This window comes from Eleutherodactylus coqui, chromosome 4 (assembly GCF_035609145.1).
Source record: "Eleutherodactylus coqui strain aEleCoq1 chromosome 4, aEleCoq1.hap1, whole genome shotgun sequence".
Taxonomy (NCBI): domain Eukaryota; kingdom Metazoa; phylum Chordata; class Amphibia; order Anura; family Eleutherodactylidae; genus Eleutherodactylus; species Eleutherodactylus coqui.
Window position 1 is genome coordinate 301,595,358 of NC_089840.1, and position 27,370 is coordinate 301,622,727.

The 27,370-nt window shown below is 46.0% G+C and overlaps 1 protein-coding gene across 1 annotated transcript in view; it reads right to left on the minus strand.

Annotated features, from left to right (window-relative positions):
• SORCS3 (sortilin related VPS10 domain containing receptor 3) overlaps positions 1–27,370 on the minus strand; it is an 810,393-nt gene that overhangs the window by 172,928 nt on the left and 610,095 nt on the right. The window contains exons 8-11 of the mRNA XM_066601804.1: positions 20,837–20,926; positions 20,521–20,700; positions 13,921–14,067; positions 12,658–12,760 (exon numbers count right to left, since the gene is read on the minus strand). Of these exons, the coding sequence (XP_066457901.1) occupies positions 12,658–12,760; positions 13,921–14,067; positions 20,521–20,700; positions 20,837–20,926 (520 nt within the window). The remainder of the gene's footprint in view (positions 1–12,657; positions 12,761–13,920; positions 14,068–20,520; positions 20,701–20,836; positions 20,927–27,370) is intronic.

Below are 27,370 nucleotides of genomic sequence, written 5' to 3' on the forward strand. Positions count from 1 at the left end.
GAGACACACATGGTTAGAGCAGTCTGACTACCTGCTCATGTGCAGCCGATGGCGCTCACTTCTGGAAGCAGTTGGTCGTATGACTGATGTGTGAAGGAATGTGGCGTCTTTGATGCACAATTATCGGTTGTTACCCGAAGGGGGTATTTTGCCCTTTTACAAAAAAACACTTGACCTACAGATGATGAAACTGGTGGTCTGATCGTTCTCACTTGTTTACATGTAACAGAGCCGACGCCATCACTTTATGGAGATACATCTACTACACTGCTGGATCATAAGGAGACACCAAGAAGGCAACTTAAAGAACTAAATGATACATTTTGCTACAAACAAGTTACAAAAAACTGACCCAAGAAAAACAGATTTGTTTTATGTCTGACCAGCGAACTAAAGACTTTAGATTAAAGCGATACTTTATCATCTGAAGAACCAGGAAAGAAGGAAGAAGAGAAAGCTAAAAATAACAAGAGGAGGAGAAAGAACAGAAAGAGGAGGAAGTGGAAGAGAAGGAGAAAAGGAGGGAAGAGGAGGAGAAAGAGGAAGAGGAAGAGGAGGAGGAAGAGGAGGAGGGAAAGAAAGAGGAGGAAGTGGAAGAGAAGGAGAAAAGGAGGGAAGAGGAGGAGAAAGAGGAGGAGGAAGAGGAGGAGGGAAAGAAAGAGGAGGAGGAAGAGGAGGAGGAAGAGGAGGAGGGAAAGAAAGAGGAGAAAGAAGATGAAAACAGCGGAAGAGTAAGAGAACTGAGGGAATAGGAGAAGGGAGATTGGGAAGAAGAGAAGAAGGAAGAAGAGGAGGAGGAGGGATAAGATGAGGGGAAGAGTAGGTGAAAGAAGAAAAGATGGAGAAAATAGATGACAAAGAAAAGAAGGGAAAACAGAAGGAGTGCAGGAAGATGAAGCAGAAGGAGAATAAAGAAAGACCAAAAAATTAGGGGAATTTAATGAGGCAAAAAAAAACAACTAAATATGGAGGTAAAAATGAAGTAAATAAATGATGAAAAATATCAAAGCAAAAAGAAGAATCAGGATTAAAGAGCAAGAATAAAGGAAGAAAAAAAACTATGAAAAAAAATCTGTGTTTCAACTTAAATGATTTATACAAACTGAAGAAGTGCAAGAAAGACGCCCCGACGGCCCTGTGATCTTGAGGACGGCGCCCCCACAGCCCTGTGACCTCGAGGCCCGGACGGCGCCCCCACGGCCCTGTGATCTCGAGGACGGCACCCCCACGGCCCTGTGGCCTTGAGGCCCAGATGGCGCAAGCACTGCCCTGTGATCTTGAGGATGGCATCCCCACGGCCCTGTGACCTTGAGGCCCAGACGGCGCCCCCACGGCCCTGTGGTCTTGAGGCTCAGATGGCGCCAGCACTGCCCTGTGACTTCGAGGCCCGGACGGCGCCCCCATAGCCTTGTGACCTCGAGGCCCGGACGGCGCCTCCACGGCCCTGTGACCTCGAGGCCCGGACGGCGCCTCCACGGCCCTGTGACCTCGAGGCCCGGACGGCGCCTCCACGGCCCTGTGACCTCGAGGCCCGGACGGTGCCCCCACGGCCCTGTGACCTCGAGGCCTGGACGGCGCCCCCACGGCCCTGTGACCTCGAGGCCCGGACTGCGCCCCCACGGCCCTGTGACCTTGAGGCCCGGACTGCGCCCCCACGGCCCAGTGATCTCGAGGACGGCGCCCCATGGCCCTGTGATCTCGAGGTCCGGACGGCGCCCCCACGGCCCTGTGATCTCGAGGCCCGGACGGCGCCCGCTGACAGCCTGAACAGTTGCTACATCTGACGCCGTTCTTCTCATCGCCAAGTAGATTTGTTTTTCTCTTTTCTAATTCAAAAACAATGGAAACGTATAAACGTGTTTCACGCTAAAAACTTTCAGATGACACAAGTCTGGACATCCAGTAACCGCGCCAAGTGTCCCCTCGCACATTGCACAAGCCTCAACGCTTCCCAATACTTTATTTGCTTGCTGCAACAATTCCATCACTGACCGCTGACGCGGAAAACAATATTTAATGCTGTCATTTGTTGTCACCCCGCTGCCCCTCGTTACACTCAGATAAAGCCATCTGGGAAAGGAGCCTGATGGAGACACGAGAATAGGGCAGGGGGGAGAAGGAGCAAGGACCGCGATACCAGAGCCAGCCTATGGACAGGGGGGGCGCCAATTCTGGAACAAGTAAACCTATTTCAAATTGTTTATAAGCCATTAAACACCGGTGACATTCCTTCATACTCATGTATAGGAATCTAGCCATAGAAAGGTAAAAAGGCTCCCATGTGCGGACAGGAGCCTAAAAACTAAGCCTTAGTCATGGCACATAGCAAGCAATTTACAGGTAAGAAGACGTGACAGGACAAACGCTTGGCCACGCCCACTAATGAATAAATAATGAGGAGATGAAGCGCATTAAAAACAATGGAAACATCAGTATATAAAGATCAGATCTCCGGTGACGGCCGCGCGGGAATCCGGTTTGTAGCCGCATTATCCAAGGAGCCTTTCTGGAAAGCAGTCTTGTAACCCAATCTCCGCCTCTGGCCGAACACCCTTTCAGTGCCAGTGACTCTATATGAGGATCTCCCTTTGGGGGATTTCTATAAAATGTCTGGATGCTGCAGACGGGGAACGTCTCAATATACGGAGGAGGGATTAGAGCCGGATCTACGCGGTTATAATCTGCGTGATGTCCGTCCGCCGTATTACCGCCCACAGACACAGATGACGGCAGCGGTGTTACAATGTATCAAGGCGTTCATATGAAACGTCTGGGATGTGTGATAAAGAGCAGATCTGATTGGCCCGCCGGAAACAACCTCCAGTCCTGCGCCAATTCTGAGAAGTCACCGTGGTATTGTACAAGCTGCAGCTATCGCGTTGCCTATTCTACGCGTCTTCCTGGTGACATATATGATCCCTGGATGGAGGATTTGCGCGGGGATCATCCTGCGTGAGAACGGCGAGATATTTTACTCTCATTTGTTTAATGTAACATAAAATCTGCACTAAAACCAGTAAAAAAGAAGAAGGAGCAGCGGCATCAGGTGCGTCCGGCGAGTCTGAAGGCGGTGAGGAGTCAGTCGGCCCGAGTGAGAGAACCAGGGGAGTAGGAAAAATGGAAGAGACCCAGAGGGGGTCCGATGTTCCCGCCTGGGCCGAGCCTTGTAATTAAATTCCCCTTAGCCACCATCTCTAGAAGCAGTGAATGCACCCGGACTGGAAGAAACGCGGGGAAACTGCAAGAGTCCGGAGAAGAAGGAAGGAACGGCTTGTAACTCAAGAGACAGTGAGCGACTGACGAGAGAGAGAGACAGTGAGTGACTGACGAGAGAGAGAGACAGTGAGCGACTGACGAGAGAGAGAGACAGTGAGCGACTGACGAGAGAGAGAGACAGTGAGCGACTGACGAGAGAGAGAGACAGTGAGCGACTGACGAGAGAGAGAGACAGTGAGCGACTGACGAGAGAGAGAGAGACAGTGAGCGACTGACGAGAGAGACAGTGAGCGACTGACGAGAGAGACAGTGAGCGACTGACGAGAGACAGTGAGCGACTGACGAGAGAGAGACAGTGAGCGACTGACGAGAGACAGTGAGCGACTGACGAGAGAGAGAGACAGTGAGCGACTGACGAGAGAGAGAGACAGTGAGCGACTGACGAGAGAGAGACAGTGAGCGACTGACGAGAGAGAGACAGTGAGCGACTGACGAGCGAGAGACAGTGAGCGACTGACGAGCGAGAGACAGTGAGCGACTGACGAGAGAGAGAGACAGTGAGTGACTGACGAGAGAGAGAGACAGTGAGCGACTGACGAGAGAGAGAGACAGTGAGCGACTGACGAGAGAGAGAGACAGTGAGCGACTGACGAGAGAGAGAGACAGTGAGCGACTGACGAGAGAGAGAGACAGTGAGCGACTGACGAGAGAGAGACAGTGAGCGACTGACGAGAGAGAGAGACAGTGAGGGACTGACGAGAGACTGACGAGAGAGAGAGACAGTGAGCGACTGACGAGAGAGAGAGACAGTGAGCGACTGACGAGAGAGAGAGAGAGACGGTGAGTGACTGACGAGAGAGAGAGATGGTGAGCGACTGATGAGAGAGAGATACAGTGAGCGACTGACGAGAGAGAGAGACAGTGAGCGACTGACGAGAGAGAGAGACAGTGAGCGACTGACGAGAGAGAGAGACAGTGAGCGACTGACGAGAGAGAGACAGTGAGGGACTGACGAGAGAGAGAGACAGTGAGCGACTGACGAGAGAGAGACAGTGAGTGACTGACGAGAGAGAGACAGTGAGTGACTGACGAGAGACTGACGAGAGAGAGAGACAGTGAGCGACTGACGAGAGAGAGAGACAGTGAGCGACTGACGAGAGAGAGAGAGAGACGGTGAGTGACTGACGAGAGAGAGAGATGGTGAGCGACTGATGAGAGAGAGATACAGTGAGCGACTGACGAGAGAGAGAGACAGTGAGCGACTGACGAGAGAGAGAGACAGTGAGCGACTGACGAGAGACAGTGAGTGACTGACAAGAGAGAGAGACAGTGAGCGACTGACGAGAGAGACAGTGAGCGACTGACGAGAGAGACAGTGAGCGACTGACGAGAGAGAGAGAGAGACAGTGAGCGACTGACGAGAGAGACAGTGAGCGACTGACGAGAGAGACAGTGAGCGACTGACGAGAGACAGTGAGCGACTGACGAGAGAGACAGTGAGCGACTGACGAGAGACAGTGAGCGACTGACGAGAGAGACAGTGAGCGACTGACGAGAGAGAGACAGTGAGCGACTGACGAGAGAGAGACAGTGAGCGACTGACGAGAGTGAGCGACTGACGAGAGAGAGAGAGACAGTGAGCGACTGACGAGAGAGAGAGAGACAGTGAGTGACTGACGAGAGAGAGAGACAGTGAGCGACTGACGAGAGAGAGAGACAGTGAGCGACTGACGAGAGAGAGAGACAGTGAGCGACTGACGAGAGAGAGAGACAGTGAGCGACTGACGAGAGAGAGAGACAGTGAGCGACTGACGAGAGAGAGAGACAGTGAGCGACTGACGAGAGAGAGAGACAGTGAGTGACTGACGAGAGAGAGAGACAGTGAGCGACTGATGAGAGAGAGATACAGTGAGTGACTGACGAGAGAGAGAGACAGTGAGCGACTGACAAGAGAGAGAAACAGTGAGCGACTGACGAGAGAGACAGTGAGCGACTGACGATAGAGAGAGATAGTGAGCGACTGACGAGAGAGACAGTGAGCGACTGACGAGAGAGAGAGACAGTGAGCGACTGACGAGAGAGACAGTGAGCGACTGACGAGAGAGAGACAGTGAGCGACTGACGAGAGAGAGACAGTAAGCGACTGACGAGAGAGAGAGAGACAGTGAGCGACTGACGAGAGAGAGAGACAGTGAGCGACTGACGAGAGAGAGACAGTGAGCGACTGACGAGAGAGAGACAGTGAGCGACTGACGAGAGAGAGACAGTGAGCGACTGACGAGAGAGAGACAGTGAGCGACTGACGAGAGAGAGACAGTGAGCGACTGACGAGCGAGAGACAGTGAGTGACTGACGAGAGAGAGACAGTGAGCGACTGACGAGAGAGAGACAGTGAGCGACTGACGAGAGAGAGAGAGACAGCGAGCAACTGACGAGAGAGAGAGAGACAGCGAGCAACTGACGAGAGAGAGAGACACAGTGAGCGACTGACGAGAGAGAGAGACAGTGAGCGACTGACGAGAGAGAGAGACAGTGAGCGACTGACGAGAGAGAGAGAGAGACAGTGAGCGACTGACGAGAGAGAGATAGACAGTGAGCGACTGACGAGAGAGAGAGACAGTGAGCGACTGACGAGAGAGAGACAGTGAGCGACTGACAAGAGAGAGAGACAGTGAGTGACTGACGAGAGAGAGAGACAGTGAGCGACTGACGAGAGAGAGAGACAGTGAGCGACTGACGAGAGAGAGAGAGACAGTGAGCGACTGACGAGAGAGAGAGACAGTGAGTGACTGACGAGAGAGACAGTGAGCGACTGACGAGAGAGAAAGACAGTGAGCGACTGACGAGAGAGACAGTGAGCGACTGACGAGAGAGAAAGACAGTGAGCGACTGACGAGAGAGACAGTGAGCGACTGATGAGAGAGAGACAGTGAGTGACTGACGAGAGAGAGAGACAGTGAGCGACTGACGAGAGAGAGAGACAGTGAGCGACTGACGAGAGAGACAGTGAGCGACTGACGAGAGAGAGAGACAGTGAGTGACTGACGAGAGAGAGAGACAGTGAGCGACTGACGAGAGAGAGATTTCCCGGGAGAGTCAATGCCTGCAGATAACTGGGACTGTAGAGATGCCAATACCCCATGAATCCTCCCTGCATCACCGCTGTAAGCATCGTTGGACTGTTATAAGTAAAAGAGCAGAACCGAACGTTCCCGCTTCCTGTTGAGAAAAGTGTACTTTGTGCGTGGACTACTATATCACTTTAGAGGAATCCACCGTAGAGGACAGAGCGCTGGCGTCACGAGTGACAGGTGGGACTACAGGTAACCATGGTTACTATCCCTGTGATCTCCCCCTGCTGATAACATGGTTGGGTCCCGAGTTACCCCCAGGGGAATAGATGGTAGAGCCCCGTGACAAGGTTAGCATCTCCGCCCCGCTGTCTCCTCGGCGGAGGGCCGGCTCCTTGGACGCTGCACTATATTCTTGGCCTTATATATGATCCCGCTGCGGTAACCGCGACGGCACAACCAGAAATAACACGGCACTCCGGAAATTCTGATCTTTTCCGATGAACGGGCCCTTCTGGCTCTAATAAACTCGACGGGGAGATCCGGAACAACACGAGGGGCGGCAGCTCTGTACATATAATCAGTCGCCAGAGGGGGGCGTCCTACACAACCTAGTATTAATGTTCTCTGATGAAGGGAGGCCAGAAGGAAAGGAGAAAGGCTGAAAAGAGATGAAAACTATTCTTACTGAGAGAGAAAACCAAACGGACAACAAGGAGGAGCCTAGATATCTCCCATACCAACCGATCTTCTACAGAAACGGGTTATAAGAGGCATATAGACCAGACTCCTCCCACAGAGACATACAGACCAGCGAGGGCCGGGGAGGATGAGGACCCCACGGGGATGTCAGAGTGCTTAATGCTGATCCCTTATACACTGAGAGGCCTTATATTACAACTTCCAGTCCTTTATTAGAGTCACGCCCCTTTATCAGAGCCCCCGGCCCTCTCACGATTGGCGCTCCCTGTACGGTAATTCTCCCTGTGACCCCGGAGTGCGGCATAAAATCACGTGACAAGTTTTCCGCAGATCAGTTTCAGTGTGAATACACATTAGATGGAAGATGCAGCGATTGGAGCGACTTCCAACGAGGCTCCAACTAACGTGTCCGAACGCACAAGTCGCCGTTCCTCCGCACGGATGGGATAACAGCAGGCGACCAGTTCCAGCGCCATTGTGTCTAAGAGAAACAGAAAGACTCCAGCGGGCAAAAGAGCGCAAAACTTGTATCACCGAGCAGCGGGAAAACATCTCCTGGTCAGATGGAGCCAGATTTATGTTGCTGATGGGAGGTCAGAATTTGGGGCAAGCAGCATGAATCGCTGACCCCTTCCTGTCAGCTGGTCAGAACATGTCAGCACCGCCATCTAATCTGCAGCGACTACAAGAAGCTTCCTGTCCGCAGGGGCCGAGATTCCTGCAGAACCGTTTCATCACCGAGTGGAATGTACAACACAGCGAACTGCTGCGGGTCTGAAAGTGAAGGAGTCCAGCGCTACTAGATGGGGGCTCAGATAAAGGGACGGTCGGGGTATAATAGAGTGCAGGCTCTGGCTATATGAGCAGATGGTAATGGCAGGTCTAAGGATATCCGCTGCGCTGAGCCTGCACTTACTGTCTCGGTCTACCTACACCCCCTCGTGTTTCAGGGCCATCAATCGGGTGACAGAAGGAGCCCTCTGCCTTTGTCAAACCACTTAGGTGCTGCATTTGCAATTGACTGCAGCATTTAAGGGGTTAAACTTCCAGGATTAGAATAATCCCCAGTTTGGAGTCTTGAAGTTTTCTCTCTTCATTGCCGACGGCAGGTTCCATCTGAGAATGTCTGCCGGTTATATCTAGGAGCTCCAGGCCATGGCGGCTCACAAATCTGCAAGCAGGAGAGTTTTCCTACTTTGCCTGCAGGTTACAATGTGCTCAATTTCCATGAGGACAATACATTTTAGCAGGTGTCAGAGGAGTCTAGCAGGTGTCAGTACGGCAGAGCAGGTGTCAGAGGAGTCTAACAGGTGTCAGCGCGGCAGAGCAGGTGTCAGAGGAGTCTAACAGGTGTCAGCGCGGCAGAGCAGGTGTCAGAGGAGTCTAACAGGTGTCAGTACGGCAGAGCAGGTGTCAGAGGAGTCTACCAGGTGTCAGAGGAGTCTAAAAGGTGTCAGAGGAGTCTAGCAGGTGCCAGAGGAGTCTAGCAGGTGTCAGTACGGCAGAGCAGGTGTCAGAGGAGTCTAACAGGTGTCAGTACGGCAGAGCAGGTGTCAGAGGAGTCTAACAGGTGTCAGAGGAGTCTAAAAGGTGTCAGAGGAGTCTAGCAGGTGCCAGAGGAGTCTAGCAGGTGTCAGTACGGCAGAGCAGGTGTCAGAGGAGTCTAACAGGTGTCAGAGAAGTCTAGCAGGTGTCAGAGGAGTCTAGCAGGTGTCAGCATGGCAGAGCAGGTGTCAGAGGAGTCTAGCAGGTGTCAGTACGGCAGAGCAGGTGTCAGAGGAGTCTAACAGGTGTCAGCGCGGCAGAGCAGGTGTCAGAGGAGTCTAACAGGTGTCAGCGCGGCAGAGCAGGTGTCAGAGGAGTCTAACAGGTGTCAGCGCAGCAGAGCAGGTGTCAGAGGAGTCTAGCAGGTGTCAGTACGGCAGAGCAGGTGTCAGAGGAGTCTAGCAGGTGTCAGAGGAGTCTAACAGGTGTCAGCGCGGCAGAGCAGGTGTCAGTACGGCAGAGCAGGTGTCAGAGGAGTCTAACAGGTGTCAGCGCGGCAGAGCAGGTGTCAGAGGAGTCTAACAGGTGTCAGTGCGGCAGAGCAGGTGTCAGAGGAGTCTAACAGGTGTCAGCGCGGCAGAGCAGGTGTCAGTACGGCAGAGCAGGTGTCAGAGGAGTCTTAACAGGTGTCAGCGCGGCAGAGCAGGTGTCAGAGGAGTCTAACAGGTGTCAGTGCGGCAGAGCAGGTGTCAGTGCGGCAGAGCAGGTGTCAAAGGGAGCCTAGCAGGTGTCAATGCAAAATAACATGTATTAGAGAAATCCAGCTAGTGTCAGTGCGGCAGACCGGGTGTCAGAGGATACTAGCAGGTGTCAGTGCAGCAGAGCAGGTGTAGGTGTGGCAGAGCAGGTGTCAGAGGAGTCTAGCAGGTGTAAGTATGGCAGAGCAGGTGTCAGTGCAGAAGAGCAAGTGTCAGTGGGGCAGATTAGGTGTCAATGTGGCAGAACAGGTCTCAGAGGAATCGAGCAGGTGTCAGTGCGGCAGAGAAGGTGTCAGAGAAGTCTAGCAGGTGTCAGTGCAACAGAGCAGGGGTCAGAGGAGTCTAGCAGGTGTCAGTGCGGCAAAGCAGGTATCAAAAAAGTCTAGCAGGTGTCACTGTGGCAGAGCAGGTGTCAGTGCGGCAGAGCGGGTGTCAGTGCGGCAGAGCGGGTGTCAGTGCGGCAGAGCGGGTGTCAGTGCGGCAGAGCGGGTGTCAGTGCGGCAGAGCGGGTGTCAGTGCGGCAGAGAAAGTGTCAGTGCGGCAGAGAAGGTGTCAGTGCGGCAGAGAAGGTGTCAGTGCGGCAGAGAAAGTGTCAGTGCGGCAGAGAAGGTGTCAGAGGAGTCTAGCAGGTGTCAGTGAGGCAGAGAAGGTGTCAGTGAGGCAGAGAAGGTGTCAGTGTGGCAGAGCAGGAGTCAGAAGTGTCTAGCAGGTGTCAGTGTGGCAGAGCAGGTGGAGGTGGAGTCCAGCAGGTGTCAGTACGGCAGAGCAGGTGTCAGAACAGTCTAGCAGGTGTCAGTGGAGTCCAGCAGGTGTCAGAGGAGTCTAGCAAGTGTCAGTGGGGCAGAACAGGAGTCAGAAGTGTCTAGCAGGTGTCAGTGCGGCAGAGCAGTCACAGCAGAGGAGGTGTCAGATGAGTCTAGCAGGTGTCAGTGTGGCAGAGCAGGTGTCAGTGGAGTCCAGCAGGTGTCAGTGCCACAGAGCAGGTGTCAGAGGAGTCTAGCAGGTGTCAGTGTGGCAGAGCAGGTGTCAGAGGAGTCTAGCAGGTGTCAGTACGGCAGAGCAGGTGTCAGAGGAGTCTAACAGGTGTCAGTGGAGTTCAGCAGGCGTCAGTTCCACAGAGCAGGTGTCAGTGGAGTTCAGCAGGTGTCAGTACGGCAGAGCAGGTGTCAGAACAGTCTAGCAGGTGTCAGTGGAGTCCAGCAGGTGTCAGTGCCACAGAGCAGGTGTCAGAGGAGTCTAGCAAGTGTCAGTGGGGCAGAACAGGAGTCAGAAGTGTCTAGCAGGTGTCAGTGCGGCAGAGCAGTCGCAGCAGAGGAGGTGTCAGATGAGTCTAGCAGGTGTCAGTGTGGCAGAGCAGGTGTCAGTGGAGTCCAGCAGGTGTCAGTGCCACAGAGCAGGTGTCAGAGGAGTGTAGCAAGTGTCAGTGGAGTCCAGCAGGTGTCAGATGAGTCTAGCAGGTGTCAGCGTGGCAGAGCAGGTGTCAGAGGAGTCTAATAGGTGTCAGTGGAGTTCAGCAGGTGTCAGTTCCACAGAGCAGGTGTCAGTGGAGTCCAGCAGGTGTCAGTGTGGCAGAGCAGGTAGAGGTGGAGTCCAGCAGGTGTCAGTACGGCAGAGCAGGTGTCAGATGAGTCTAGCAGGTGTCAGTGTGGCAGAGCAGGTGTCAGAGGAGTCTAACAGGTGTCAGTGTGCAGAGCAGGATTCGTGTTCCCCCGCCGTATCAAAGGGGTATATTTGTGTCCACAAGTGTCTCAGCCCAACCACAAGTTCGCTGACCCAAACGTACAGCATTATATATGAGTGTCATATATGCGAGACGCCATAGACCCCTATTATGCAGGGGTTTGGGTCAGGTATCCCACCGGCGGCCGGACCCTCATGAGGCTGTGTAACGGGGCTTGTAGTCTGGGACTTGTAGCCTTCCTGCCTTCCCAGTGCTTTGCATTTTCATCTGAGCCAAATGTTCCCATTCACTGCTCAGTCCTTTTATTTGGAGACCCCCAATAATACACCGATCTGAGGGGATCTCCCTTTTTGATCAGCTACAATGCCACTGCAGGTTAACCCCTTCATGACAGCAAAACACTGTTTACTGACCTCACTAATGGGCTTCAGACCTGTACAGAGATCTGTAAGGTGATGGTCCAGCTGACCACTGACGGCCCGCCTCCTGCTCTAACTGCCAGAAGAGGAGGAACCGCAGATCTGGGCAGCTTAACCCCTTGCACGCCACAATCAATAGCAACTGCAGCATGTAAGCAGATGACAGTGGAGGGGCTCCTCAGTCACCCATGCAGCAATCACACCGCACTACATGCAGTAATAAGTATTGCAGTGTACTACAGATCAAACAGTGTGATTGTTCTCAGTAATAGAAACCATGTAACCTTGTAGATATGATACATTGTGATGGCTACAATCACACATGATGTTACAGCGAGCGTTTGGGTTCTTCTATCGATCCTTCATCAGGCTGTAACAGGGGCGATAGAAGAACCCGGAGGCTGCAGTAACATCACGTGTGCTTGTAGCCATTACAATGTATCATATCTACAGGATGACTGGGCTTCTCTTACGGAGGACAATCACACTTTACTCTACTGGACACTCCGGAGTGAAACCCCTTTTTAGACATCAAACAATCACATCTTCAAGTAAAAAATAGTGTCAAAAAGTTCAGTAAAGTTTAATTTAAAGGGAAAAAATCCAGTTTAATAAAAATACACATTTTCCACAAAATAAACCACTGACCTCGCCCCCCACTGACCTCGCCCCCCACTGACCTCGCCCCCCCACTGACCTCGCCCCCCCACTGACCTCGCCCCCCCACTGACCTCACCCCCCCACTGACCTCGGCCCCCACTGACCTCGCCCTCCACTGACCTCGCCCCCCACTGACCTCGCCCCCCACTGACCTCGGCCCCCACTGACCTCGCCCCCCACTGACCTCGCCCCCCACTGACCTCGCCCCCCACTGACCTCGCCCCCCACTGACCTCACCCCCCACTGACCTCGCTTCCCACTGACCTCGCCCCCCACTGACCTCGGCCCCCACTGACCTCGGCCCCCACTGACCTCGCCCCCCACTGACCTCGGCCCCCACTGACCTCGCCCTCCACTGATCTCGGCCCCCACTGATCTCGGCCCCCACTGACCTCGCCCCCCACTGACCTCGCCCCCCACTGATCTCGCCCTCCACTGACCTCGCCCACCACTGATCTCACCCTCGCTCTCCACTGACCTCGCCCACCACTGATCTCACCCTCGCCCTCCACTGACCTCGCCCTCCACTCATCACCACTCTTTGTACCTCTGTTCCCTAACAGAGTGAGACTTTCCTAACAAGACAAAGTCCTTTAATGCAACAAAATTTGTGACTTTTGTGCGGCAGAAATCTGGTGCGAGCGCCTCGATTAGACTGTAATTACCGGAGGCCACGATGAGCCACGGCGCCGAGGCTTTGCTGGAGATGCTCCCGGAGTTGTAGGGATTCTCAGACATCTGCAGATGGAAATGTAAGGAGCAGAAAGGCTGCGGAGGGAAAGCAAGAAAGACATCAATCCCGGAAACCAGAAGTTTCCCGCTACCCAGTCGAGGTGCGATGAGAAGAAGATCAGTTCAGAAACACAAAGCAAAAGGAGGTTTATTTAATGTTCAGAATAAAACCAGATAAAAACTAAGACATTGAGATGAAGACGCTGCGAGGATCGTGGGATTTGGGTCACATGACGGGTAACAGCAGAGGCGATCAGTCCGATCACCAGATAAACAGCTATAGATCCGAGCGACGTCCTCCAAACCACCGCGCACACTGCGAAGAGCGCCTGCACGACCTTCTTACTATCCGCACCCTCTTCATCAACAAGAAAATAAAGTTTCATTGGATATGCAAATGAGGTGTTCCCAGTAGCACCAAGTGCTCTGGTTCTCCCGCCCAGCACCTCCTCCCTTCCCTTTTGTATACCCTGTTCATTGGTGGCCCAGAGGGTGAGCGGTACACACCCTACTGCGGACAGCTGGGTCAAGGACATGGTGTGCATGCACTGGGCTACAAACAATTGGCGCATGTGCGAAAGGTGACATCATGGAGGTCTTCTGATTGCAATGCAGGCGCTGGGCGGTGGCTGGGGCTTTGTGGCAAGAACTGGAGCAATGGGCACTATTGAGAACGCCCCCAAAGAGCTGGTGGGCTCATTTGCATATACAATTAAACTACATTTTCTTGGAAATGCCGAGGGTGTGAATAACAGTAAATTTCTCTGCATGTGTCAGGGCTCTACACAACAGGTAGGGGGCAGAACTGTGACTCCATCAATGCATTCATGTACTAATTAACGGCATGTAAGTAATGATCTAAATAGACCCGCAGCCTACTTAGAGAGGGAACTACTAAAGCGCGGCACCTACCAGGAATAACAGGAGAATGGGAACCCACTGCACTTCATGCCGCGATGGATCCGCATCCGTATTATGTGTCCGTTTAGCACTTTGATGGCATGTTAGCATTCTAGATGGCAGCGCCGAGGCCTCTGGAGCGAGGGCTGCTCTCCGCTATCTGCTATGGCTAACATGGGGGGACATCCTAGGACATCCATCTGCCCCTTCAGCTCTGGTAACTTGTGACTCTGGCAGTGATACTTTGTTTCATCTTCAGCTACATTTGGAAACAATGAACAACGTTGAGGACTCACCAGCAGGCAGTTGATGGGATTCCCCTTGACATCGGTGTCCGGTGCCGGCAGCAGCCGCCAGTCCCGGCCCTTATTGTAGGTGATAAAGGTCTTCACACGTTCATCAACCCTTTTGTTGGCCAATAATACTCCATTTATCCCGGCTGCCTAGGAAGAAAGATCAGATGAAGAACAGATGAGAAGACGAGAGATGCGGGGAGCACTGGACAAAGGCTGACCCCGACCAGCGGCAGCCTGACCCGCGGTCCTCACTGGTCATTGACCACGCTGCCGGTTACTACTATTGTAATAGTGCCAGACGGTTTTTTGCCATTTTGATAATCAATCAGGGGGGTTTTTAATTAAAGCAACTTTGTCACCATCTCTTTGCAAGGTAGAGCAGGTAATGTCAGGCTCACTAATTACAAGGATGTGTGTATTTGTGCAGTAGTTTGGGAGAAACTTGCATTTCTTTAGTAGCTGCTAGACACAGAGGGCTACAGGAAGCCGATATTCATGAGCTGAAGTTACCCCCAGCCACCACATCCTCCAGCCATCTCACTATGTAACTGGCAGACAGCAGTCAATCAGTGGCTGGAGGGTGGGCTACCACAAAGAGGGCACTAAACATTTTAAGGGCCACAGCGTGGGAGGCCACAAGTTTCAGTGGCCACAAAAGGGACACTTTGTTGGGCCAGAGAAGGGTCACTAATACTCTGTATGTCCATAGAGGGACAACTAAAAGTTTGTGCAACCTCATTGAGGGCACTATTAGTCCGTGGGGTCATTACCAATACCATCGGTATACTTACCTGAAATGCATTGTGCTGCTGTGCTAATTAAAATTGTTCACCACTTCATATTTACGGTTTGTCCCAATTACAAGCTACTACTCCCTGTAGTGGGCCACTGAGGGGACACCAGATCTATGTGGCAATTGTTGAGAGGTTCATTGGTGTAGCAGCAGGACAGGGAGCATATACAGAGATGATTCGTGGCCTTAGGAAGTCTTCAGGGTCTCCTGCGCCCGGATAGAAAAGGCAAAACAAAACTGAATGTCACCAATCAGAGGAGCCATCACTTGTGATCACTGGAGGTAACTGCACTGTAATCACTATCACAGTCTGGAACTGCTATCTGACTATTATATGGTGACTGCCACATTTAAAGGTATACAAGAGCTGAGCTGCTGTATCCAAGCCCACCATCTTATTCAAGTTGTCTTATGGATATGCACTCTCCAATATAATTTCTTGAGATCGGAGACAAATCTGAGATTTGCTATTTCACTCCATTAGTTCTTTGGTCGTACCTCATAAAATCTAATGTCATCCATTTAGAATAAGTGGTGGCGACCGTCAACCTACATATTAACATAGTCAACTTGACATACAAGGAGAGAACAACAGAAAGGACACCATTGTAGGCATTTACTATAGGCCGCCTGGACAAGCAGAAGATATGAAGGAACTATATCTACATTAGATGGCCAAGCTCTCAAAGAAGTCCAACATAGTGATCATGGGAGATTTTACCCATCCAGACATTTGTTGGGAATCTCTCAGGTAAAAGTAATGGATCCAACAGATTCTTATCCGCTCTTACTGACAACTTTATCTTCCAGAAGGTAGAAGAGAAAACAAGGGGATCTGCTATCTTGGACCTAATTCTTACCAACAGGGAGGGAATGGTTGGGGAAGTAAGGGTGGCTGGGACCTTAGGAGGCAGTGATCATGATATCCTTGGATGTTGGATAACAAGAGGAGGAAGACCTGAGAAGACTCAGACCTCAAGGTTGGATTTCAGAAAGGCAGATTTTACTGAACTCAGAAAGAGGAGAGGAAGAATCCAATGGCTGTTCTTAAGGAAAGAAATGTCCAAGAAGGTTGGGAAATATTGTGGAATGAGATTCTCAAAGCACAATCGTTACCAATCCCTAAAAGAAGGAAGAATGGGAAGCATTTAAAGAGACCCGGATGGATGAACACAGAACTTGTACACATGTTAAAGAGGAGGAAAATATGTTTATCAAATGGGAAGAGGGGGGGGGGGGTATCTAAAGAAGAATATAATGCTGTCTGCAGAAACTGTAGGGCAAGTGTCAGAAAAGATAAAGCTGATAATGAATGGAGGCTTGTAACAGAATGCAAAAGCAATAAAAAGCAAAACAAAAGCCCAAAATGCTATTGGATGCTTACAAGATGAAAATGGTGAATTGGTTAAGAATGATGTTGAGAGGGATGAACGTTTAAATTCCTTCTTTGTATCAGTTTTCTCTCAGAAAGTAGATGAAACATCAGCTGATCTTCCCTGTGCTATAGGGGAAATACCATTGTCGTTGTTAGCTGTTTAGTCATCTACGAACCTCAGTGACCCTAAAGGTGACCTTTCATGTTTTTCATTTTTGCACTGCTTCTTTCAGTTGGTTGATATCCATGCCAGTATCAGCTTTGACAGTATCAGCCATCATGTTTTTTGGCAGCTAGGTTTTCAATTGCAACTTATCTTTCCAAGCAGAGAAATATGTAGGAATCCGGACACGTGAGTTGAATTTTCTTTGCTTTATTTCCGTTTAAGCTTGCATGATCAGGTACATGGTATCACAAGAACGCGTTTCGGCGTAATGCCTTGTTCACCTCACCTTATCTTTCCAAGCATTATAGATTTTTCTAGCAACTCTACTTGCATTACATTGCCAAAATCCGCGTGTCTGAGTCTGATCCACAGCTTCTCCCCGGGTCCTGGCACGGTTTCTCTTCTTCATCTTCTGGCCAGGGATTGAAAAATTCCCACCTCCTGGAAGTGCTGGCTGTGATTAGCTGACGCTTCGCCATTCACAGCCAGTGCTCCATGCTAGGCGTCAGCCAATCACAGTTAGCACTTCCAGAAGGCAGGGATTTTCAATCCCTGGCCAGAAGATGAAGAAGAAAAACAATGCCGGCACCCGGGGAGAAGATGTGTCGTAGAGCGCTTCTAAGGTAATGTATGTGTTTTTTTTTTATTTTTTGAAGCTTGGGCTTAGATTTGGCTTTGACAGTAGGATTTCCTACTGTCGAAGTTGCATCACACCGCATGAAAATCAAGTTTTCGTGTGATGAGATGCAACAGAGAGAAAGGCTCCATAGAAAAACATGGACTACAAAACATTGTGAGTCACGGGCATATCACCGGACCCATGAGGTTTTTGTGTTGGGTTGTTGCATGCTACAAAATATCACATGTGTGAAGAAACCCATAGAAAAACATGGGCTTCACATACATGCGATTTGCAGCATTATAGCCAAGCGACCTTGACGCCCATGTGAGGGAGGCCTTAATCATATATATCAGCGGCTTCAGACTGGCTTCTGTTTCTGCAAGCAGAATTGTGTCATCTGCAAAACGGAGATTGTTGACGTTTCTTCCACCTATTTTCACCCCGGTTTCTCATTCATCTAGGCCCATTTTTCGCATGATCACTTCCACATATAGGTTAAAGAAGAAGGGGGAGAGAGGATGCAGTCCAGTCATATGCCTTTGCCGATCTCAAACCAATCTGTGCCCCCATACTGTGTTCTAACAGGGGCTTCTTGATTGGCATAAAGTGATTTATCAGCTTGACCAGATGTGCCGATATGCCAGCTCTTGTAGGGGGCGCCATAGCTTGTCATGGTCAATGTAATCAAAGGAGTTGGTGTAGTGAATGAACCACATGTAGATATTCTCTTGGTATATCTTGCTTTTTTCTTGGGGAAATACAAGAATGCAGGCTATTTATAAACAGAGAGATGGTGAGGGAACACATAGACTACTTACATAAACTCAAGCCTCCAGGTCCAGATGAATTACGTCCTAGGATAATAAAGGAGCAGCGGAGGTAATTGCTGAACCACTCACCATAATCTGTGAACATTTCCTGGAGAACAGAAGAAGTCCCAGAAAATTGGAAAAGGGCAAATGTTGTCCCTATCTTCAAAAAAGGGAAGAAGGTGGACCCAGGAACTACAGGCCTGTGAGCCTGACTTCTATACCGGGGAAGATCTCTGAACAGATTATTAAACAGCATGTATGCAAGTACTTGGATGAGAATGGAGTAATTAACCAGAGCCAGCATGGGTTTGTAACAAACAAGTCATGGCAGACTAATCTAATCTCCTTCTATGACAGAATCACCGACTGGGATGGTCAGGGAAATGCGGTGGATATAGTATATCTTGGCTTTAGTAAAGCATTTGACAAAGTATCTTATACCATACTTATTGAAAAAATGACCATATCTGGGATTGACAAGGCAACTGTTAGGTGGATTCACAACTGGCTGAGTGATCGTACTCAAAGAGTGGTCATAAATGGCTGCACATCCAAGTGGAAGAATGTATCAAGTGGGGACCACAAGGCTCTGTCCTAGGCCCAGTGTTGGTCAACATTGTTATAAATGATCTGGAGGAGGAAATTGATGGGAAACTGATCAAATTTGCTGATGACACAAAGCTAGGAGGGATAGCTAACACTAGGAAAGAGAGAGGATTCAAAAAGATCTACAAAAGCTTGCACAGTGGGCAGCGACTACCAGCATGGTATTTAACAAGGAGAAATACAAAGTCCTACATCTGGGCAAGAAAAATGAAGAAAGCACATACAGAATGGGAGGAATTGGGCTAAGCAGCAGCACATGTGAAAAAGACTTGGGTATACTAATAGATCATAGACTGAACATGAGTCAACAATGTGATGCAGCAGCCAAAAAGGCAAACACAATTCTGGGATGTATTAAGAGAAGCATAGAGTCTAGATCACGTGAGGTCATTCCCCCTCTACTCTTCCTTAGTCAGACCTCATCTGGAATACTGGGTCCAGTTCTGGGCACCCCACTTTATAATAGACATAGACAAATTGGAGCAAGTTCAGAGAAGAGTTACCAAGATGGTGAGCGGTCTGCAAATCATGTGCTATGAGGAACGGTTAAAGGATCTGGGAATGTTTAGCAGAAGAGAAGGCTGAGAGGAGACTTAATAGCTGTCTACAAATATCTGAAGGGCTGTCACAGTGCAGAGGGATCAGCCCTATTCTCATCTGTACAAGGAAAGACTAGAAGCAATGGGATGAAACTGAAAGGGAGGAGACACAGATTAGATATTAGACAGTGAGGGGGATCAGTGAGTGGAACAGGTTACCACGGGAGGTGGGGAGTTCTCCTTCAATGGAAGTCTTCAGAGGCCGGACAGATATCTGTCTGGGATGATTTAGTGATCCTGCACTGAGCAAGAAGTTGGAGCCGATGACCTTGCAGGACCCGATGACCCCGGAGGTCCCTTCCAACTCTACCATTCTAGGATTTTATGAGTCTGCTGGGCCATAGCTACAAAACTATAAAGTCAATGCTACCAACATGAGAATATGACAGGTGCTCCTTCAAGGAGGTTTCCGGGCATGTGCATTGATGCCTATATTTAGGATAATCCATTAGCATATGCAAGGGACGTGATCCAAAGGATATCAATGATTAGAAGACTGTATAGCACTGTAACGCATCCGCTTATCATCTTCACTGTCCAGAACAAAAAAAAAAAAAGGCCACCAATCTACTGATCGGGGAAGTTTTGAGGTTGACCAACATACCGTGTTTCCCTGAAAATAAGGCACTGTCTTATATTAATTTTTGCCCCAAAAAGGGCACAGTGTCTTATTTTGCAGTAATTCACTGAATGGCTGTGATTGGCCCACCGAGCATCGGCTGTGATTGGCTGCTGGCGCTCGATTAGCCAATCAGAGCTTTTTCAATTGCTTTGCTGGAGGCGGGGTATTCAAAGCCCCATCACCAGCAGAAACTCAGCTGTGAGATGAGAAGGATGAAGTTCACCGCAGCACCGCTGCCGGAGACCATCGGGAGGCATCGGGACGCAGTGGACCAGGTGAGTATTAACTTTTTGGGACGGGGGGGGGGGGGGAACTCCTATTTTGGGGGGAGGCCTTATATTTCAAGCCTCCCCCGAAAACCCGATAGGTCCTATTATTGGGGTAGGACCTAGTTTGGGTTAAACATGGTAGGTGATATACTGATGCTACACCTATAGATAGTCCATTAATGGAAATTCTAGGAGAAACCCTTAAAGTGACCCATTCAGCTGATTTATCTGTATGTAAGACGCCGTTCAATCACGCGGTATGTTACTAGGACCACTAACTGGGTCACTACTACTACTGTAACCACTAAAGGGGACACTTACTATTGGGACCACTACTAATATGTCACATCAGGCAGGTCTGAATGGTTCAAACATGTGTTGGCTACGTTGCATATTGGTGCTTTCAATGCCTGCAAAATTATAATTTTTTTCTTGAGGGGGAGGGGCAACTCACACTTCACCTTTCACTTGGGGCCGCCATAGTGGGACAATACCATAAGCTGAGGAGTCATATATGTAAGCAGTGACATTGCTAGCATCCAGTCCAAAGAGCATGTGACCTGGCTTTTTTCTGGTGCCCCAAGTATCTTGATGCCATCAATCAACAATTCGATAAGATCTGCTTCCTCCTCCTCCACCAATGACCCAGGTGTCCTAAGAGTCAACCCAGCATGTGGGGAACATAGCAGCAGCCGAATGAAGACCACTGGGTAAATTCATCACCTTCACTAAATACCTCATAAAGGTCGATGACGATGTTCCCTTCGAGGCCGCGGCTGCTCTTGACGTTTTCCAGGGCGAGTGTGAAGTAGACCCCCCTGGTGTCTGAGATGTACAGGTTGTAGGTCTCATTTTGGTTCCACTCCTGAACGGCAGCAAACACTTGTTTTTCATCTGTACTGATGATGTGCATGTCCTGCCATAACGAAGAAACGGCGATCACTGATTGGTCAGCACAAGTGGATCTTATATGGAGATCCACAGAAGACATAAAAGACATGAGAACCGAGTGTGATAGCAGAATAGTCATCATATCACATGAAGATCCGTACCTTAGGCAGAGAGTATTTCGGCAACTTGATCTGAGCGAATGCTTCACGTTTATAGGACACAAAGTAACTCGCTCGTCCCCCCGAGGTCGCCTGCGAAGAGAGAAAATAACTGCGTTACCGATGGGGGCATACGGCAATGCAGAAGAAAATAGATAGAAGGATTATAGTAGTTATATTCTTGTACATAGGGGGCAGTATTATAGTAGTTATATTCTTGTAGATAGGGGGCAGTATTATAGTAGTTATATTCTTGTACATAGGAGGCAGTATTATAGTAGTTATATACTTGTACATAGGAGGCAGTATTATAGTAGTTATATTCTTGTACATAGGAGGCAGTATTATAGTAGTTATATACTTGTACATAGGAGGCAGTATTATAGTAGTTATATTCTTGTACATAGGGGCCAGTATTATAGTAGTTATATTCTAGTACATAGGGAGCAGTATTATAGTAGTTATATACTTGTACATAGGAGGCAGTATTATAGTAGTTATATTCTTGTACATAGGAGGCAGTATTATAGTAGTTATATACTTGTACATAGGAGGCAGTATTATAGTAGTTATATTCTTGTACACAGGAGCAGTATTATAGTAGTTATATTCTTGTACATAGGGGGCAGTATTATAGTAGTTATATTCATGTACATAGGGGGCAGTATTATAGTAGTTATATTCTTGTACATAGGGGGCAGTATTATAGTAGTTATATTCTTGTAGATAGGGGGCAGTATTATAGTAGTTATATTCTTGTACATAGGAGGCAGTATTATAGTAGTTATATACTTGTACATAGGAGGCAGTATTATAGTAGTTATATTCTTGTACATAGGAGGCAGTATTATAGTAGTTATATACTTGTACATAGGAGGCAGTATTATAGTAGTTATATTCTTGTACACAGGAGCAGTATTATAGTAGTTATATTCTTGTACATAGGGGGCAGTATTATAGTAGTTATATTCATGTACATAGGGGGCAGTATTATAGTAGTTATATTCTTGTACATAGGGGGCAGTATTATAGTAGTTATATTCTTATACATAGGGGGCAATATTATAGTAGTTATATTCTTGTACATAGGAGGCAGTATTATAGTAGTTATATACTTGTACATAGGAGGCAGTATTATAGTAGTTATATTCTTGTACATAGGGGGCAGTATTATAGTAGTTATATTCTTGTACATAGGGGGCAGTATTATAGTAGTTATATACTTGTACATAGGGGGCAGTATTATAGTAGTTATATTCTTGTACATAGGGGGCAGTATTATACTAGTTATATTCTTGTACATATGGGGCAGTATTATAGTAGTTATATTCTTGTACATAGGGGGCAGTATTATAGTAGTTATATTCTAGTACATAGGAGGCAGTATTATAGTAGTTATATTCTTGTACATAGGGGGCAGTATTATAGTAGTTATATTCTTGTACATAGGAGGCAGTATTATAGTAGTTATATACTTGTACATAGGAGGCAGTATTATAGTAGTTATATTCTTGTACATAGGGGGCAGTATTATAGTAGTTATATTCTTGTACATAGGGGGCAGTATTATAGTAGTTATATACTTGTACATAGGGGGCAGTATTATAGTAGTTATATTCTTGTACATAGGGGGCAGTATTATACTAGTTATATTCTTGTACATATGGGGCAGTATTATAGTAGTTATATTCTTGTACATAGGGGGCAGTATTATAGTAGTTATATTCTAGTACATAGGAGGCAGTATTATAGTAGTTATATTCTTGTACATAGGGGGCAGTATTATAGTAGTTATATTCTTGTACATAGGGGACAGTATTATAGTAGTTATATTCTAGTACATAGGGGGCAGTATTATAGTAGTTATATTCTTGTACATAGGGGGCAGTATTATAGTAGTTATATTCTTGTACATAGGGAGCAGTATTATAGTGGTTATATTCTTGTACATAGGGGGCAGTATTATAGTAGTTATATTCTTGTACATAGGGGGCAGTATTATAGTAGTTATATTCTTGTACATAGGAGCAGTATTATAGTAGTTATATTCTTGTACATAGGAGCAGTATTATAGTAGTTATATTCTTGTACATAGGAGGCAGTATTATAGTAGTTATATTCTTGTACATAGGAGCAGTATTATAGTAGTTATATTCTTGTACATAGGGGGCAGTATTATAGTAGTTATATTCTTGTACATAGGAGCAGTACTATAGTAGTTATATTCTTGTACATAGGGAGCAGTACTATAGTAGTTATATTCTTGTACATAGGGGGCAGTATTATAGTAGTTATATTCTTGTACATAGGGAGCAGTATTATAGTAGTTATATTCTTGTACATAGGGGGCAGTATTATAGTAGTTATATTCTAGTACATAGGGGGCAGTATTATACTAGTTATATTCTTGTACATAGGGGGCAGTATTATAGTAGTTATATTCTTGTACATAGGGGGCAGTATTATAGTAGTTATATTCTTGTACATAGAGGACAGTATTATAGTAGTTATATTCTTGTACATAGGGGGCAGTATTATAGTAGTTCTATTCTTGTACATCGGGGGCAGTATTATAGTAGTTATATTCTTGTACATAGGGGGCAGTATTATAGTAGTTATATTCTTGTACATAGAGGACAGTATTATAGTAGTTATATTCTTGTACATCGGGGGCACTATTATAGTAGTTATATTCTTGTACATCGGGGGCAGTATTATAGTAGTTGTATTCTTGTACATAGGAGCAATATTATAGTAGTTATATTCTTGTACACAGGGGGCAGTATTATAGTAGTTATATTCTTGTACATAGGGGGCAGTATTATAACAGTTATATTCTTGTACAAAGGGGGCAGTATTATAGTAGTTATATTCTTGTACATAGGAGCAGTATTATAGTAGTTATATTCTTGTACATAGGAGGCAGTATTATAGTAGTTATATTCTTGTACATTGGGGGCAGTATTATAGTAGTTATATTTTTGTACATAGGGGGCAGAATTATAGTAGTTATATTCTTGTACATAGGAACAGTATTATAGTAGTTATATTCTTGTACATAGGGGGCAGTATTATAGTACTTATATACATGTACATAGGGGGCAGTATTATAGTAGTTATATTCTTGCACATAGGGGGCAGTATTATAGTAGTTATATTCTTGTACATAGGAGGCAGTATTATAGTAGTTATATTTTTGTACATATGGGGCGGTATTATAGTAGTTATATTCTTGTACATAGGGGGCAGTATTATAGTAGTTATATTCTTGTACATAGGAGGCAGTATTATAGTAGTTATATTCTTGTACATAGGGAGCAGTATTATAGTAGTTATATTCTTGTACATAGGAGGCAGTACTATAGTAGTTATATTCTTGTACATAGGAGCAGTATTATAGTAGTTATATTCTTGTACATAGGGCGCAGTATTATAGTAGTTATATTCTTGTACATAGGAGGCAGTATTATAGTAGTTATATTCTTGTACATAGGGAGCAGTATTATAGTAGTTATATTCTTGTACATAGGAGCAGTATTATAGTAGTTATATTCTTGTACATAGGGGGCAGTATTATAGTAGTTATATTCTTGTACATAGGAGGCAGTATTATAGTAGTTTTATTCTTGTACATAGGGAGCAGTATTATAGTAGTTATATTCTTGTACATAGGAGCAGTATTATAGTAGTTATATTCTTGTAGATAGGAGCAGTATTATAGTAGTTATATTCTTGTACATAGGGGGCAGTATTATAGTAGTTATATTCTTGTACATAGGGGGCAGTATTATAGTAGTTATATTCTTGTACATAGGAGCAGTATTATATTAGTTATATTCTTGTACATAGGGAGCAGTATTATAGTAGTTATATTCTTGTACATAGGAGCAGTATTATAGTAGTTATATTCTTGTACATAGGGGGCAGTGTTATAGTAGTTATATTCTTGTACATAGGGGGCAGTATTATATTAGTTATATTCTTGTACATAGGGGGCAGTATTATATTAGTTATATTCTTGTACATAGGAGGCAGTATTATAGTAGTTATATTCTTGTACATAGGGGGCAGTATTATAGTAGTTATATTCTTGTACATAGGGGGCAGTATTATAGTAGTTATATTCTTGTACATAGGAGGCAGTATTATAGTAGTTATATTCTTGTACATAGGGAACAGTATTATAGTAGTTATATTCTTGTACATAGGAGCAATATTATAGTAGTTATATTCCTGTACATAGCGGGCAGTATTATAGTAGTTATATTCTTGTACATAGGGGGCAGTATTATAGTAGTTATATTATTGTACATAGGGGGTACTATTATAGTAGTTATATTCTTGTACATAGGGGGCAGTATTACAGTAGTTATATTCTTGTACATAGGAGGCAGTATTATAATAGTTATATTCTTGTACATAGGGAGCAGTATTATAGTAGTTATATTCTTGTACATAGGGAGCAGTATTATAGTAGTTATATTCTTGTACATAGGGGGCAGTATTATAGTAGTTATATTCTTGTACATAGGGGGCAGTATTATAGTAGTTATATTCTTGTACATAGGGGGCACTATTATAGTAGTTATATTCTTGTAGATAGGAGCAGTATTATAGTAGTTATATTCTTGTACATAGGAGGCAGTATTATAGTAGTTATATTCTTGTACATAGGAGGCAGTATTATAGTACTTATATTCTTGTACATAGGAGGCAGTATTATAGTACTTATATTCTTGTACATAGGGGGCAGTATTATAGTAGTTATATTCTTGTACATAAGGAGCGGTATTATAGTAGTTATATTCTTGTACATAGGAGGCAGTATTATAGTAGTTATATTCTTGTACATGGGGGCAGTATTATAGTAGTTATATTCTTGTACATGGGGGCAGTATTATAGTAGTTATATTCTTGTACATAGGGAGCAGTATTATAGTAGTTATATTCTTGTACATAGGGGGCAGTATTATAGTAGTTATATTCTTGTACATAGGGAGCAGTATTATAGTAGTTATATTCTTGTACATAGGAGCAGTATTATAGTAGTTATATTCTTGTACATAGTGGGCAGTATTGTAGTAGTTATATTCTTGTACATAGGAGGCAGTATTATAGTAGTTATATTCTTGTACATGGGGGGCAGTAGTATACTAGTTATATTCTTGCACATAGGAGCAGTATTATAGTAGTTATATTCTTGTACATAGTGGGCAGTATTATAGTAGTTATATTCTTGTACATAGTGGGCAGTATTATAGTCGTTATATTCTTGTACATAGGGGCAGTATTATAGTAGTTATATTCGTGTACACAGGAGCAGTATTATAGTAGTTATATTCTTGTACATAGGGGGCAGTATTATAATAGTTATATTCTTGTACATAGGAGGCAGTATTATAGTAGTTATATTCTTGTACATAGGGGGCAGTAGTATAGTAGTTATATTTTTGTACATAGGAGGCGGTATTATACTAGTTATATTCTTGTACATAGGAGCAGTATTATATTAGTTATATTCTTGTACACAGGGGGCAGTATTATATTAGTTATATTCTTCTACACAGGGGGCAGTATTATAGTAGTTATATTCCTGTACATAGGGGGCAGTATTATAGTAGTTATATTCTTGTACATAGGGAGCAGTATTATAGTAGTTATATTCTTGTACATAGGAGGCAGTATTATAGTAGTTATATTCTTGTACATAGGGAGCAGTATTATAGTAGTTATATTCTTGTACATAGGAGGCAGTACTATAGTAGTTATATTCTTGTACATAGGAGCAGTATTATAGTAGTTATATTCTTGTACATAGGGCGCAGTATTATAGTAGTTATATTCTTGTACATAGGAGGCAGTATTATAGTAGTTATATTCTTGTACATAGGGAGCAGTATTATAGTAGTTATATTCTTGTACATAGGAGCAGTATTATAGTAGTTATATTCTTGTACATAGGGGGCAGTATTATAGTAGTTATATTCTTGTACATAGGAGGCAGTATTATAGTAGTTTTATTCTTGTACATAGGGAGCAGTATTATAGTAGTTATATTCTTGTACATAGGAGCAGTATTATAGTAGTTATATTCTTGTACATAGGGAGCAGTATTATAGTAGTTATATTCTTGTACATAGGAGGCAGTATTATAGTAGTTGTATTCTTGTACATAGGGAGCAGTATTCTAGTAGATATATTCTTGTACATAGGGGGCAGTATTATAGTAGTTATATTCTTGTACATAGGGGGCAGTATTATAGTAGTTATATTCTTGTACATAGGGGGCAGTATTATAGTAGTTATATTCTTGTACATAGGAGCAGTATTATATTAGTTATATTCTTGTACATAGGGAGCAGTATTATAGTAGTTATATTCTTGTACATAGGAGCAGTATTATAGTAGTTATATTCTTGTACATAGGGGGCAGTGTTATAGTAGTTATATTCTTGTACATAGGGGGCAGTATTATATTAGTTATATTCTTGTACATAGGGGGCAGTATTATATTAGTTATATTCTTGTACATAGGAG